At 35.9% G+C, this 17,250-nt stretch overlaps 3 protein-coding genes across 3 annotated transcripts; 2 read left to right on the forward strand and 1 right to left on the reverse strand.

The window, feature by feature from the left end:
* LOC109721504 (zinc finger protein 8-like) lies at positions 2,471 to 3,306 on the forward strand. Its single transcript, XM_020249153.1, has one exon. It carries the CDS (start codon positions 2,471 to 2,473, stop codon positions 3,158 to 3,160), a length of 690 nt encoding a protein of 229 aa, XP_020104742.1. The 3' UTR covers positions 3,161 to 3,306.
* Positions 7,912 to 8,610, forward strand: LOC109721759. The gene has a single exon (XM_020249532.1). The coding sequence runs from the start codon at positions 7,979 to 7,981 to the stop codon at positions 8,390 to 8,392; it is 414 nt and encodes a 137-aa protein (XP_020105121.1). The 5' UTR covers positions 7,912 to 7,978; the 3' UTR covers positions 8,393 to 8,610.
* LOC109721505 (pentatricopeptide repeat-containing protein At2g02980, chloroplastic-like) lies at positions 8,301 to 11,503 on the reverse strand. The gene is made up of 3 exons (XM_020249155.1): positions 11,040 to 11,503; positions 9,638 to 10,855; positions 8,301 to 8,436 (listed from the first exon to the last, which is right to left on the reverse strand). Exons 1-2 carry the CDS (start codon positions 11,501 to 11,503, stop codon positions 10,030 to 10,032), a joined length of 1,290 nt encoding a protein of 429 aa, XP_020104744.1. The 3' UTR covers positions 8,301 to 8,436; positions 9,638 to 10,029.

The following is a 17,250-nucleotide window of genomic DNA, read 5'->3' on the forward strand; positions in this document are numbered from 1 at the left end:
TTAACCATTAAATTGCCAGATTAGTGAGAACTTAGCTAGGCATGCATGCAAAGCTAAAGATGTGTCAATATATAGCAGTGACCTTAATATAAAAATATAAATAGTACACCCCCTCTAAAGGGGTGTAGCAGTCTCTCACAGAAGCCACACAACAACCTTACTATATGGGAATAGTATATAACAAGGATTTTTACTTCTTCAATTTCTTTTTTTTCTTTTTTTTTTAAAAAAAAAGTTTTTGTGCTTCATGATATTAGGAAAAAGGCAAGTCCTTGGGAGCACCTGGGTGGTGGGTTTTCCTCTGAAAATGGCAGGTAGGAGCTTTTTAGAGTAGTTAGCACAAACATTATTGTCAAGTGTAATGAGACAGTGATATGTATATATGCAAGAGACACAGAGGCTGAAGGTATATGCTGAAAAGTCCAAAACCAATCACCATCCATCCATTTCAATCTTAATGAAACTGTGGGGTTGCACCTTTGACAAGTCTACATTAGATGGTACTCTTGTGCTTGTTCTTATCTTGTTCTTCCAGTGGAGAACATTAACCCAAATCTTGCTTTAGACCTTTCACAGGAGAGCATGTGGCTTTAGGCCACTGCAGGTTAATTGAGCCCTCTCATCCATTTATTACTTTCCATCTGTATCTCTGTTGAATTGTACCTTTTTGGATTTCCAGTATATTTGATGAAATAATTGTTTTGATGGTTGCATCTCAGAATACTATTCAACTGGAGACATATTTGGCTGGTACGTACGTAGCTCCTTGTAAAATATTTGTCCAAGCTAGCCACAGTTGTTGATGTGGTCACTCATATGGTGTGAAAATTTACACCATGATCATTCTTTTTATAACGCCGTATAATTTAAAAGACGTTTTTAACTATCCTAATTTAATGCATACCGTACCCAGCACAAGTTAACAAGGACTTGATAGTTGATAATGGAAATTTTTTCAGCTAAATTCATTTTTATTAAAAATAATTAATTAAAGCGAATAACATCTACCTTTCTCTCAAAAAATTATTCTAATATATATATATATATATTATATATATATATATATATATATATATATATATATATATATATATATATATATATATATATACTGGGGATAGGAAGTGAAATATATATATATGTAGCTAATCGATCCTCTAGTAAAGTTTTCCACTTTTTCTATTATCCTACCAAGTGTAGTAGTGATTAGTTATTGCATGTCTTATTGGTCAATTAACTAGTTTGGTTTCCCAAATGGACTCAGCAAGTAATATATTTAAGCCAATTAGTGGTTAGAGAAATGAGCAATACTACTGTACAACCAAAAATTAGATATAAATCTTACATTTTTTCTATTCAAGAGTTGCTTTCTCTACATTAATATATCTCTTGTCAATTATTTTATATATATTATATATATATTAAAAATGTAATAGATATCTAAACTCTTGAATGGAGGGACATAAGATTTACATATATATTTCACTTTTAGGCGCACAAGTATCATTTATCGAGTGGAGCAGGAAATTAGGACTAGTGTCATTTTTTTTTAGGGTTCTTAAGAAAAAAACAAAAAGGATAAGATCCCTAAGTCCTTTGGAGGTAACAATTACCAACCAATCCCCAGGACCACTTCCAAACACAAACTCTGCAGATATAAAGAAGCCAACAGCTATAAAGAGCCTTAATCAGTACCAGATGGAGTAGTGTCACATATTTTGAGAGAGAGAGAGAGAGAGAGAGAGAGATACCACCAATTTTAGCACTACTAAAAGTACTCCAAAACTCTCTCATTGTAAGCTGTTAATGTGTTGGCATACTGATATATCGAACAAGAATAAACTTACATATATTTATCGATGGTCATAATAGGGTGCCCAAAGCATGCATTTCCCCCAAATTTAAGTCACATAACTATCATCCCCTCTTGACTGATGTCTACCCATGCATGAAACCCCAGATATATGCAGAAAGAAAATTAAAAAAAAAGAAAAAGATAGAGAGAGAGAGAGAGATGCAAAGAGAGCAACAAAAAGAGAGAGAGAGAGAGAGAGAGAGAGAGAGAGAGAGAGAGAGAGAGAGAGAGAAAGATGGTTCGGTGTTGGTGTTGTAGGACTGGTACTTGGTTGTTATGTGAGAGCCCGAAAAGCCTCCTCCAGCAGCAGAAGCAGCAGTTACTGAAGCAGCAGTGGACCTTGACAGCTCAAACACCATATGGGGTCAGCCCCTCTAGTAGGAGTCCACCCCTCCCCCTCCCTCCCTCTCCCTCTCTCTCTCTCTCTCTCTCTCTCTCTAGCCAACTACAAAAGAAATAGCAAGATCACAAACCTCCCACATATATAACTAGCACCCACCAAACATCCACACCTCATCTATCATTCAAGAAAATACTCGGATCAAGTCAAAGAAGAAATAACATGACAAGTTGATCTCTTCCAATTCCCCTTGTAACAAGTCCAAGTTTTCGTAAATGGGCGCCGCCGCCGCCGCCAATAGTAATAGTACTAGTAGTAATAATAATAACAACTGTGGTGCGAATTCTGCGGCGAGTAGTACGAGTGCTCTTGCGGATAGCGGCGGCGGGCGCAAGTTCGAGTGCCACTACTGCTGCCGCCACTTCCCGACGTCGCAGGCGCTCGGCGGCCACCAGAACGCGCACAAGCGCGAGCGGCAGCACGCGAAGCGCGCCCACCTGCAGTCGATGATGGCCGCCGCGGCGGCGGCGCAGAGCCACCGCCACCTCCACCTCCACCATTCCCCCGCCGACCCCTACGCCCTCCTCGGCCCCCCGCAGCCGCCCCGCCTCGGCGCCGTCGCGGCTCTCTACCCTTCGTGGCCCGCCGCCGTCACGGGGACGGCGAATTCCGTCGCCGCGGGGCGTTTCTACGGGACGGTCGCCCGGCCCATCAACGGGAGCCCGTTGCATGGCTCGTGGAGGGTGTCGGCAGCAGCGTCGTCGGCGTCGGTGGAGAGGCAAACGCCCTTGGTTTTGTTCAAAGGAGAGGAGCGTATTAGGAGCATGGGATCTGCAAATATTGTTGGGTTCTCCACTACTACTGCTTCTGCTGCTGCTGCTGCTGCCTCTTCCACATCTTCTCCGCAAAGCACTTTTGCTGCGCCAGGGTTGAAGGAGAATGTGAGTTTGGATTTGCACCTGTAATTCCTAGTTCGAATTCCAGAGATTTTTATTTATTTATTTTTCTTTTTTGTACTTACCATTTTTTCCATTTCTCCTGTAGGATTTTCGGTTTTTTTTTAAAAAAAAACCTTGGAATTTCACTGAATATGTGCGTAGTAATTTATATATGTCGAATTATATATAATTAGCTTAACACGAAGTATATATTAAATTATCCAACATATATATGTTGTCAATTGGTTCTCAATTTCCTTAATGTAAATAGTTTTAGGATCGATCTTTCTAAGAAAAACGTCTAACACGTAATCAAAGATCTAATTAACTTATGTTAATTATAATTTTCATACTTCTCAGAAATTTTTATCTTGTTTCTTTTTTGAAGGTATAGAAGAGATCTTTAATTATCTTGTAGAGTTGTTATAAACTAGGCATTGATTTTGCTTCCTCTTCTTTTTTTCCCCTTTTACGTACGCATGAATTTTCGAGAACAACAAATTTAATTGGTGCTCTATGCAGCATTTTTTGAGAATTTAACTTTTTTCCCCCCCTTGTTTCCATCCTATTTTATGTGGAGTTGAACTGTTAAGTGACACTTCTTTTTCTTGTTACTATTAATAAAGTTGCCTATAATTAATGACATTGTTGTGGACTCTCTTTAATGATTACCAATGGCACTTGCCTATGTGACTAGTGTAGTTAGGACAAACTAAACTATGCGGATGTACTTTATGTCATGCACATAAAACTTGCCTTTCTAATGATTTTAGTGGGCATTTAGTTCAGGGTACAACATTTACTGTTGCCAAAAACTGCACCACTTTTTTATTTTTATTAATCAGGATCACTGATTTTGTTACTACAATATTACAAAAAATGATCAATCATATATTATATGTAGATAATTTGCGCTACTTAGGATTTACTCCACGAAGAGTGTGAAAGTTATATTTTCAAGATAGTTTCGTTAAAGCAACCGATTTCCTAGTAAACAATTTTACCGTGCGAACGTACTTAAGCCGTGGATCTTTTTTAAGATAAATTTAGTGATCAATTGATAGAGAAATATAGAAGCGACAACAGATTGAAGAATCATGATTACCATGTCTAATTAGATCTCGACAACAGCAAATTATTTGATACAAATTAGTGGATTTGATGTATGCATCAATATTATTTCTATAGTAGCTATAATTAGATCGCGACAGCATATTCTGCTGGAAATGAACAGCGGGATCTTCTCGTCTATTTTTTTTCGTTTTAAAGAGGTGTCTGATATACTTATTAAAATTAATTACAGAGCTAAAAGCCATTAGTACCCAGATGTTATGCAACAGGTAAAAACTAGCTAATCAAATCAATCAATCAATCAATCAATTTCTTACCAAAAAAAAAAATTTATTTTTGTTCTCAAAATTGGTACACTTGAATGAACCATAACCACATATATGAGTTTCTTAATTTAGTTAAAAGAGACAGTCCTTCTTAGTTCTTAGAAAAGTAAAAAAAATATCTTTCACGAGTCACAGCCAATTTTTCCATGTGCAATGCACATGCAACTCTTATAGCACTAAATACGGGATAATTAGTGCACCAAGGACAGGGATAGTGACTACATAGGAAACTTTGTACAGGGTGAAAATGTATAGGCACAAACATAGTGTGGATCTATCTATATGTTGATGATTCACCTGGTAACTTTTTTCTAGGGATCTTAAGAGAGCTACAATTGAGGAAAGTGACTAGGGAGATTTGCAAATTAATTTACACAGGAAAAAAAATGTTCTACTCTTATCACCTTATGCACATGTGCTACAAACTTTTAGCTCACATCAGTCATTTTCAGGCTTGTCAGTGGTCCAACTTAAATTTGAGGGATTGTCTATAAATTTACAGATGAAATCCACTTGAGATATATGTTTATAAAATTAATTTGAAACTAAATGCTGTATATCTTAGAATACAAATTAAGGATCAGGACAAGAGGCTAATATGTCTATAGAAATCTTTGGCACTTTCAGAATTCGGCTGTAAAGGTCTTGAATTTTAAAAAGTAGAAACTGGATGATATCAAGACACCAATTTGCTGTAGGAATTAAGTAAGAAGAACATTTCACCTACCGCCCCTAACGCAATTAGTAAAAAGCTTGACAGTTGGTACCTGAGTTTGCTAGTTCGAAGTCTAATCACTTCACATTTTCAGCTAAGCTTATTTCTAAAATAAAAAAAAAATGCAGATAGCATGCTACCAATAACGATCCGGCTTACTGGCACTAATAACTCTTAGACCTAAACCATTGGGCAAAAGTATTTAATCCAAATTATTAATTATAATGTATCCGTCATATATAAGCCCCTTATACTTTTCTATATTATCTGATAGGGATACTCTTTCCATTTTAGATTGCGATGTTCCCCGTCAGCCCAATCATGCACATCGTTTAAGATCATTAGGCGACTTGAGGCCGCATCCACATTTTCGGCTGGTGAATCAGTTTTGATACAAAATTATAACGGCTTCACTAACTAACACTAATAACTCATTAGACTCCAACCACTGCTCTAAAATGTTTAAATTCAGTTATTAATTTTAATATATCTGTCACATACAAACTCCTCACACTCTTTTGTATTATCCGATATAAGATTACTAGGATGTCACTCTACCTTTCTATCTCAAAAAAAGAAAATAAAAGAAAAAAAAAAAAGCTAGCAATCAGCTCTAAATTAAAGTAGACGGTTTAGTTAGGGCTTGTTCTTTTAGCTCCAGTTGCCGGAGAAGCTTTAAAGTAACCCAAAAAAAAAATGTTAAAACTTTCTCCAGCAGCTCTACGCAAATAATACTTCTCCGGACGTTACAGGCTTAATCTTGGGAAAACTCTTTTTTTTTTTTTTTTTTTTTCAGATTGTGTATGTAAAGCGTTTTGCGACAACTATACAGAAACTTATATAACATGCATGACGTAGTCCAAAGCGCGACCCAGTGAAACCAGGATGGGCAGGAATCTATAAATTAAATTCTGAAGACCTGCAGATCCAACTAGTTTAGTGGAGTGGGCTGATCTTTTTTAGCCCATTAAATTCTTCCTTGTTGGTTGTAGACACATCTTGGCTTGGCCCTCCCTGAGCAGGATACATCCAAGGAGCAAAAGATAAAAGGTAGTTTCTAGCAATCTTATTACTATCACCCAAAGATTGATCCGATCAGAAACGATCCAAAAAACAAGCCTTAATATCTCCCTCGCGTACCGACCGTCCCTAGAGCAAGTGGCAAAGGGCTTAGTGGTTGGTACCCGAGGTCCCAAGTTCGAATCCTAGTTGATTCACATTTTCAGCTAAGTTTATTTCTAAATAAAATAAACAAAGCGGGTATCGTGCTATCTATCTCTCAAAAAAAAAAAAAAAAAAAAAATCTTCCTCGCGTGCATGATAGACAATTCAAAAATGAGATCTTACATTAGACGATTCGAAAATAGTCTTAACTTTTATGATGATTATTACAGCTAAAGATCGAAGAGAATTGATAATATAGAGAATATGTTAAATTACGCAGTATCTTTGAATATAGGACAACAACAGAAGCTTCAGAATTATCGAATCAGTTCTTAGCTGTGGGGGTCCGACTATCATATATATACAAAGATTTTATTTTCTTTTTATATATCCTTTGAAACTATCATATATCCAATGATTATCACGAGAGAATTTTCTTAAGAATGGTTTGAAATAGAATGAGGCTACAATTGGGTGGAGTGGACCACTCAGACTAAGTCAATTTTTCCTGAACTTTTTCACTCTCCCTTTATTCCTTATCTATCAAATGGCGGTGACACGCGGCACTCGGCGATTCGGTGAGCCAATGTGCAGTGAATCCTAGCCGACCATCTAAAGCCATGAACCCTTCTCCACATTCTATCAATTGGGAGGAATCATAACATCATGTGTCTTTCTCTCTCTCTCTCTTCTTTATGTCTTTTATTTTTGGTTTTCCTTTTGGCTTTTATGTTCAATCTTTGGCTTAACTAGAAAATTAGTTCTTAGTCTCAAAAATAAACTTATCAATTCAAATGTAAACTGAGTTTTTTTAACTTCTTATTTATCTACTAATCCAATTTCAATATGAACATATCCCAGTTACATCCCTGTTCAGGGGTATAAAAGCAATTGCCCCTATACCTAAACAGCTGGTATGTGCCCTTTGTTACAGCTTTTGGTTTGAAAATTCACATCAATAAGTAAATAGACTATTATAGCCCTAATTCTTTTCACACAAATACCTGCAAATATTAAGTTGATGGCATCACTATAAGGGGCATGAGAGTCAACTCAAACAGTGGTTAAATTATTCAGGTTACCGCAGAAAAACAGATGTTACAAACCTGCTATGAATGCATTGTTGAATTAATACAAAAGCAAATAGGCATGAATTTAGATAGATGCAAATTCATAAGAATACACAAATACATGTGGTTTGAGGTGTACATACAACAAATGTTCACTCGCGAAAATTCTCGACCAACTTTTTAATTGAAGCTAAAAGCAGAAGTTTTAAGCGTCCACTGAGTTCATATCTGAGTAGTTCATATCGCTTTCCAAGTAGATAAAGAGCTATAGACTTCCTAATTGCCAGAAACCTGTTGGTTTTCGTATCTCAATTAGAGAAACAAATCACGTTACTACAGTAAAGATATGGCCATAACAATGACAAATCAGAATCGCGTGGTTATATATAACACCCTCCACTGTCACTTCCTTAGTGTAAGCTCATTCCACCACCTTCTAAAGGAAAACATTACACTTTCAGCTCCCTGCAAAAACCTTTCCCTTTATTCATAACATAGCATGGCTTTTAACAATTACTATTACCATCATAACATGCCAAACGACCCCGACGATTACTCCACACAAGCCACTCAGCCCTTCCCCTTCCACCTTTCCATCCTGCTCTTTATACTCTTCATGTCCATCGGCTTCTCATGGTACGTAAACTATGAGTCGGCCATCGAAAGGGCAGTCGACCAGCTCCGACTAACAATTGTGGTGCTTCCGCTCGTGCTTCTCTTGGCTGTCCACTGGCTATCAGATGCTGGCGATCGAAGGTGGGTACCTTTCACGTTGTGGCTACCGGAGAGGGATTCGTTCCACAGGGCCAGCGGTTCAGCATGGGGCATTGGCCTTCTGCTGGTGGTTCTCCTGTTCATGATCTCCCACCAGTCATACTTCCATGACTCTTGGTTTCCGCTCTTTAGGCGATGATGCCGTGCGTGACAGGTCATGATTGGAGGAATGGTTTGAATATCCTGAAGTGGTTTAAGTATTTAGTTTGTAAATATAGGGGCATAAGGAATATAACTACAAGCTGCTGAATATTCAGCGATCTGTGCTGTACTTCAACAAGCATGATCAATGGGTGAGGTGGTAGAATAGTTGTAAACAATAATTCTCAAAACATAAGAGCAGAAAACTTTATAATCTTTCACTTTGTGTAGAAGAGCTTGCTTTATTATTCTAGTCTTCTTCTATCCTTTTTCTATCATCTGTTGTTAACTTGTTATTGGCCAAAGTAAGCACCTTCCCTGCATGAGCATGTAAATGTGTGTGCATGCATGGACAACCACCTATTGTTCTGGAAGTTTTACTTGTAGTAAGAGAGGATATGTAAAAACAAAGTAAATAATTCATGCTGTAAAAACTCATATACATCTAGTTGTTGATAGTCCATCAAAAAACTGTGAGAAGTTAGCGAGAAATTTGATCAAATAACAAATCCAGCACCAAATTATCTACGATACCATTTTTTGGGAGCTTAGTATGACAAGTAAAAAGTACATCACAATTCACAGGTCTGTTAAAAAAAAAAAACCAAAAAAAATTTCACTCCTGTAAAACTTGTATCTTCTATTATTACTGGAAGCATGTCATGCATCCCAGCTTTTACTAATTCAAGTATTGCACTTTAAGGATGTTAGCAGCAAGGTCCCAAATGCTTCCCAACTTGTCTGGTAGCCAAGGAATCATTTTATCAACTAAAGCCAAAAAATTCATTGCAATTGAACATCAGGGTCACCTTTTTGTGAAATGAAATTCCTCCTTTCGGCAGAAAACAAGTTGTCAGTTGGATTTCATTATCTTCGGGCATCAAAATAAAGGGACAAAAGAGAAGGAAAGGAACTTCAGGCACCGCAAGCCTATCTATTGTGTGGAAAATAAAAGCGTGGAAAATATACCGTCTGTAAGTATCTTTATTTTTTTTTGAGAGAGAGAAAGGTAGTATGTTATCCGCTTCATTTATTTTTTTTTAGAAATAAATTTAGCTGAAAATATGAATTAACTAGAATTCGAACTTGGGACCTCGGATACCAACTATCAAGCCCTTTGCCACTTGCGCTATGGATAGTCGGTCTGTAAGTATCTTTATTAATGTATAATATAATATAAGTTGGCATGGGCAATAGAATTAATGAATGAAAAAATGACTCGGAAAGTAGAAGGATCCTTCACCTCATCTCTTTTCACAGCAGCATATTCAGGTTCCATTTTTATCTCCAACACACATCACTTGATTCTCGTCTTGACAACCAACATGCAAAAGTTTTCTTTAAGCTGCCGTCACATGGACAATAGAAGCCCCTGCAAGTACCCAGTGAGGAAATAAATATCTGGAACAAGTAATCGATGAATGCCCAGATTCGCAGAAAATAGAAAAAGAAATGCTCCCTTATAACTCATTGTGGCAACACATTTAACCACTATTTCTCTTCGAGATGTAGTCCATTGACCTCAAAGTATGAAATATGCTCTCGCGTACAACATTGACGCAATCCAACCAAGAAGCATCTAGTTTACCATTTGGTTAGATGGTCTTTCATGAATCAGATTATCCATAAACTGCACTAACTGCTATTTGCCTCCATCCAGCTACACCCAGCAGCCTTCTTCAAATCCTTCTCCCCTATGCTTCCTCTCAGCTTAGCCACATCATTCCATTTGCTAGATAGCGCGGAAACATGGGCAGCAATTACATAGTTTGATCCAAGCCCAGGCTCTTTCTCCAGAAGAAGATTCATTAGCTGATTCATTTCCTCTCGTAAACCACAAAGCTCACCGTGCTTCTTACAGGCCCACAAGAAAGACCTAAGTATTATACTATTTGGAGCCATGGGCATGTTCCTAATGAGCTCATAGGCAGCTTCAACTAATCCTGCTCGCCCTAGCAAATCGACCATACAACCATAATGCTCCATACTTGGTTGGATATTAAACTCGTTCACCATCCTATTAAAGTACTTCTGGCCTTCGTCTACCAAACCGAGGTGGCTACAAGCACTTAAAATGATCGAAAATAGAGTGCTGTCTGGTTTTATATTAACAGCTTCCATCTCAGAGAAGAGATTAAGTGCTTCTTGGGCGCGGCCATGATCGGCAAATCCCGAGATCATGATGGCCCATGTTTGCAGGTTCTTTTCTTTCACGGTGTTGAATAAGTGGAAGGCGTTTTCTATGCGCCCGCATTTAGAATACATGCGGATGAGAGCAGTACCTAATGGAACGTCAAGTTTGATATTGTTAACAGATACGAATGAATGAATAGAGCGCCCTGTTCTTAGATCACCAAGTTGGGTGGAAGCCGAAAGCAAGCTTATCAAGGTGACGGAGTTGGGCAAAACATTCGATAATCTCATCTGGTAGAACATCATCATAGCTTCAGCTGGTTGATTGCTGCATCGAAAATAACTTCTGGTCAAAAACTTGATACTTGCATTATCACATTTTTTTATTTTTTAAATATCAGCATTTAAGAAACAACAAATTTTCTCGACCAAACACCTGATTATTGCTTCAAACACCGTATCAGAATCCAAATACTATCCTAATAAGATTAATCAGGAGCATGCACACCTACCAAGCAACGTATCCCTGAATAACGGAGCTCCACGAAACGACGTCTCTCACGCCCATTTCGTCGAACACCTTGCGCGCGAATGCAGCCACTCCGCAGCCAGCGTACATATACAAAAGCGTATTGCCGACATACGAATCGGAGCAAAACCCCGCCTTTACGACCAAGCCGTGGACGGCTCCGCCGCTCCCCAGCGCAGAAGCGCGGCCGCAGGCCCTGAGAACGAAAGGGTACGTAAAGTTGTCAGGCCAGAACCCGAGCCTCCGGAGGGCCGCGAAGAGGCGGAGGGATTGGAGAGGGGAGCGGGAGGATGCATAGAAGCGGAGGAGGGAGTTGAGGGCGAAGAGGGGAGGAGGGGAGAGGAGGGCGTGGGGGGAGACGGGCTTCGCCGCGAGGAGTGGGCGAAAGTGGTCGAGGGCGGTTTTGAGGAGGAGGGAGTGGAGTTGGAGNAGTGTAAATAGGGACATTTCACAGTGCAACATCAAAGTACAGTGTAATATATACTAATATGTCTAAATTGGCGTAGGGACGGCCCACGCATGGAGCGACCTGGGCTAAGAATAGTATACGTTTAGGCTTAATATGAACCCAGCTATAGCTTCCAGTATATAAGCTAGAATCAATTGCGGACTAGGGAGTAGGGACCACAACGCTACATGGATGCATTTTTCACACATATATATATATATATATATATATATATATATATATATATATATATATATATATATATAAGTGTGTCCCTGTCATGTTCTCTGCGCCAAAATAATAATAGGGTTAATTGCGTAAACATCTCTACAAATATGGTAATTTGTAGATATATCTATGTAAAGCTCAACTTTTTTAAGTTATTCCTCCAAAAGTTCTAATATATTCAGATATGCCTCTGCCATTAAGATCTGTTAGAAAAATTTCGTTAAGCACAATTAAAATACTTAAATGATTAATTAATAATGTGAATTGACAATTTTATACTTCTTCTTCTTCCTCTTCCTCTTCCTCTCCTGCTTATTTTTCTTCCTCTTCTTCTTCATATCCTTATTTTCCTCATCATTTTCTCCTCCTTCTTCTTCTTCTTCTTCTTCTTCTTCGTTGTCATCGTCGATGATCCGATTGTCGTCGCCATTGTGGTGCTCGCGTGGGCCGTCGTCAAGGGCACCTCCGATGGCAGCGGCCGCGCTTTCGTCTTTCGCCTTTCGCCTCTCCCTCGTCCTAATTGGCCGCAACCCCAACAAGCTCCGCAAGGTCGCCGTCGCCGTCGTCCGCTCCCACAGCCTGAAGAGGAAGAGGAAGAAGGCAAGGGCAAGGGCAAAATTGTCATTTTTCAACTCTACTGTTAAAAAATTAACAGCTCTCTAACGGATCATAATCAGAGGGACATATCTGAATATATTAGAATTTTTGCAGAAATAACTTATAAAAGTTGAGCTTTGTAGGGATATATCTGCAATTCACTATGTTTGCAAGGACGTGTATGCAATTAACTCATAATAATAAATATATTTGGTTTCCTAACTTTCTATTTCTAATAAATGATAAAAGATTTGATGATTGATAGTCAGATCTTAAGTTTGAAGATTAGATATTTTATATTTTTAATAAAATTTAATTTTTTTAAAAAAATAAATGAAACAGATAACATGTTATCTTTTTCTCGAAAAAAATATATAGTTTTATATAGTTTTAAGGGTTGATCTGTGTGCGGGTGAGAAAAGTAGTTAGTTCGCTAAGAGACTGCTTGTGTAACGACCCAACTCACTAGTAATAATTACTCGTTTAGCCCAAACTACCGATCCAAAATACTTAAGTCCATTTATTATAAGGGTTAATTTCATACAGGTTCCTGCAAATATAGTGAATTGCAAATATATCCCTATAAAGTTCAACTTTCTTATCTTGTCTCTGCAAAAATCATAATGTTTTCAAATATGTCCCTACCGTTGGAATCCGTTTTTTAAATGCTTAACTCTAGTTAATTTATGAGATAGCTTGATATTTTTGCCCTTTTTATATTATATTATTGTGACTTTTAAAGGAACATATTTGTGATGGCAAAATTAACATTTCACTTAAAAGATAAACAGTTCTATAACAGTAACAAACCAGAGGGATATATTTGAAAATATTAGAACTTTTGTAAAGACAATATATGAAAGTTGAATTTTGTAGGGACATATTTATTATTTACTATGTTTGCAGGGACATGAATACATTTAACCTTTATTATTACTAGAGTGGTAGCCTTATATTTTCGATCATACCCCTTTCCTATCTGATTTAAAACTATTGGAATGTTATAGACCGTCTCTGTTTAGATCATAATGTTCTCGTCAGATCCAAATCCAGATCACAAACATATGAACCTAAATTATTTTGAGATTCTAGACGCGGCTCCCGCGGGCTTAAAATGTGGCATTCACCAAATCCGTAGTGTACTACTATGTCTCGTATGACACTTAACTTTCACACTTCTGACTGACTGGTATTCGACCCTAATACTAATCGTAACGACTCGACTCGCTAGTAATAATAACTCGTTGAGCTCAAACCACCGGCTCAAAATACTCAAATCTAATTATTATTACTAAGGTGCGTAGTTTTATATTCACTACTTTACCCTGCTATGCTGAATTGGCAAGAGGAAAGTTTTTTGATCGAAAAAAAAATTTAGAGAGTTATTTTGTCAATTAAAAAATTTTATAAGATTATTTGAAAATTTTCCAACTAAAATTTAATAAAATTAAATAATAATCTCAATAAAATTAGGCATATATAAAATAAAATTAAAATGTTTGAATAAATAACAAAATTCTTGGGTATCCCATTCCCACTATAAATTACGGTGCATTGGCTTGAGACGCTTTTGCATTATTCTTATTCTGATCCAAGCCGAAAGGAGGAGGACCGAACGTTTTTGGGTCTTCTTGTGACTGCAAGATTTAGGAGGAATTTTACACTGTCACACTTGCACTACGTCATTAATAATAAGTCAATTATATTTTTTCTTTTCAAACAAAAATATAATAAATTTTTTTTTATAATCATGATAGGACATATATTTTTAAAAGAAAATATTTGATTGACTTGTTACGTCACGTCATTGATATATCCGTTGTATTCTAGAATTTTTCGTGATTTAGATGCTGTTGCGCGTTTGCAAGTGTGCAATGGTAAAAAATGTAAGGAACCCCTCAACTATAGCAAATTTGGAATTGGTCTCCTCAGCTTTACTTTGTTTTTAACTCATTGTTTTCAAACTTTTTCCTTGTCACTTGATTGAAAATTTCACCAAATTCATGGACAATTTTACTAAATTTGGTAATAGTTAGCAACACTACAACAGAATTAGATTATAGAGATATATGTTTGGGACACTTTTATATAAGTGTCACATTTATGCCTAAATTTTTTAAAAAATCTACTAACATCTAAATATAAAGTTTAATCCAACCAAAAATAAAAGGTTACTCTACTCAACCCATCCCACCCAGCCCATTCGACCCGATTATAAATAAAAAAGAAAAAAATTAGAAAAATCGATTACCATCTCCCCTTCTCCCCTCACTCAATCTACTAAAATTTTAGACGAAGAGCCCTTCCCTCTCGTCGTTCTCTGCCACCGCAACCAACGAGATAGAGTTCCGGCAGTTGCTAAATGCTTAAATAAGTATTGGTAAATTAGCAGCACTCTTTTAAGTTATAGCGACACTCTTTAACTGTCACTATATACCTAGCGACCCCACATATAGCAACACTTTTCAAAAGTGTCGGTAATTTAGCCAGCAGCACTTTTTTGACTTATACCGGCATTTAAAAGTGTCGTTATAGACCGTTTTTGTTGTAGTGCAATCTTTAATAAATAAGAGTATAACAATTAACAAATAATAATTAATAGAGTTACCAAAATTAATAAAATTTTAAATTACCTAACTAAAAGAACTTAAAATAATAAAATTAAGAATTAGGAAATTATCAACAAAAAAAAAATGTTGGTAGGCTTATTTGAAAATGAACTATTGTTGAGGGAGGGTCCCAGCACATTTTTGGTGTTTATTTTTTTTAAAATTATTTGAGAAAATAGTTTTCAGGCTAGAAAAATATTTTCTGCCTGTTTGATTTCTAGAAAAATAACTTTTCTAAATATTTTAAATTGTAAAAGTATTTGCTTTTCATTTTTTTTTCAAAAACTATTTGTGAAAATAATTTTCAGGCTATAAAAATATTTTCTGCCTTGTTTGATTTCTAAAAAACAACTTTTTTAAATATTTTTTAATTGTAAAAATGTTTGCTTTTCAAATTTGTTATTCAAAAAAGAAAAATCGTGGAAAAGATTAATTTTTATAATTTTTTTAGAAAAATAGAGTTTTACGTTTTGATGAAACTAATAGTCTCAAGCCAGTATGGACGGTAGAGTATAAACTGACCGAGAATTTAAGTGCCGTAATATGAGATCGTGCCGAAAACTTGTCGACACGATACGGCACGATACGTGTCAGACCGTACCAATCATAAAAATTTTATGTGCCGAAACATAATATTATGAAATATTTATTTTCTTCAGCAATAAAATATTATAACTGTTTATTATGTACTTTTATCAAATTTTTAAAATTTTATTAAAAAAATTAGTTACTAATTTAAAAAATAGAGGATCTTAAGCTGTACTATAGGCATGAGAGCTATATTATACTGATATTTTATTGACACGATACGGTACGATAGATACTTATCGTGTCGATGATATTTAAATTCTTAAAAATAACACAAATAAGATGCTCATTTGTTGACTTGTCAAAGTCAATGGAGAACCCCCTTTTCGGAAAAGTTGTAAGGACCTTGTGCACCAAGTACACCTTGGACCATCAAATCACATGCCCTCCATGGCACTAACTTTTATTTAATATTCTTTGTATTTTTTTCTTTTTGAGTAAAATCCTCAATATTCCTTGCTTAGTTGTAGACATTAAAATTAAAAGTATCATATATGATGTGATCAATCACTAGGTGATCCACGACTCATAGGATGGACTGAAAATTGCCTAGCTTTTGAGAAAATACAAAAAAAAAAGAAAATATTTTCACGTGTTGATTTAGATCAACTGTGTGAGTCATAGAATATTCATAGGGCATGTTTGGTTCACCTATTTTAGACTGTGGAATCGGAATGAAATTCATTGATTTCGATAGTTGCCGTTTGTTTTATAAGAATCGGACTCCGATTTTCATTCTACTCTGAAATAGAAATGACCAAATCTATTTATGATCCAATCCGGCTTTGAATTCCGGATTGACTTATTCCAAAGTAAACTATTCAAAATCCTCTTTCATCAACACCTACCTCATCTTCTATCATCATTTTCCTCTCTTTTAATCAAAACTTTCTCTTAAAAATTTTAAATTTTCATTCCGATTTCCATTCCAATAATGAACTAAATATTTTTGNATGTTTGGTTCATGACTAGAATAGAAATGAAAAATAGAATTTGATTACTTTCTCTTAAAAATTTTAAATTTTCATTCCGATTTCCATTCCAATAATGAACTAAATATTTTTGAATGATTCGTCATTCTATTTTTCATTCCAAAGTAATCAAATTCTATTTTTCATTTCTATTCTAGTCATGAACCAAACATGCCCATAATTTCGGATAGAGGCGAACCAAATGCCTGTCATTTGTCGATTATATCCGCCGATTCTTTCAATAGAACACTTGACCATAATTGTACTATTTTTTTTCCTTTTTTTAAATTATTAAACTGTAAAGTTATAATTAACTAACTTTAAAATCCCAAAAAAGCCTAATTGAGGTTATTAAATAAAAGGTAAACTTCAAATATTTCGCACTTTCTCACTTTAGTATTTTTTGATTTAAAGTGTAGCAAATTAGTATCTTATGATTTTATTTTTCCCTTTTCGTCAGCTCTCCTCTGTTAATATTTTATTAAATTATATACAAAAAAAGCCCAAATACCTCATCTAAGTTTACTAAATATTCACTTTAGTATCCTTTAGTTTTAACTTTATCATTGAATTAACGAAAAAAAATTAGTGAAACGAATAATGAAAAGAAAAAAAATAAAAATCACATAGTACTAAATTGATACATTTTAGACCACATAATACTAAAGTGCGAAAGTGCGAAACCATAAGAATGATATTTGAAGTTTTGTTTTAAATAAATACACTGCTTTTATATTTTGAAGGTCTCAGAAA

The sequence above is a fragment of the Ananas comosus genome, linkage group 15 (assembly GCF_001540865.1).
Source record: "Ananas comosus cultivar F153 linkage group 15, ASM154086v1, whole genome shotgun sequence".
In the NCBI taxonomy this organism is placed as follows: Eukaryota; Viridiplantae; Streptophyta; class Magnoliopsida; order Poales; family Bromeliaceae; genus Ananas; species Ananas comosus.

What these genes read in the sequence shown, in the direction of transcription:
- LOC109721759 (XM_020249532.1), top strand. Translation starts at nt 7,979, where the DNA reads ATGGCTTTTAACAATTACTATTACCATCATAACATGCCAAACGACCCC.
- LOC109721504 (XM_020249153.1), top strand. Translation starts at nt 2,471, where the DNA reads ATGGGCGCCGCCGCCGCCGCCAATAGTAATAGTACTAGTAGTAATAAT.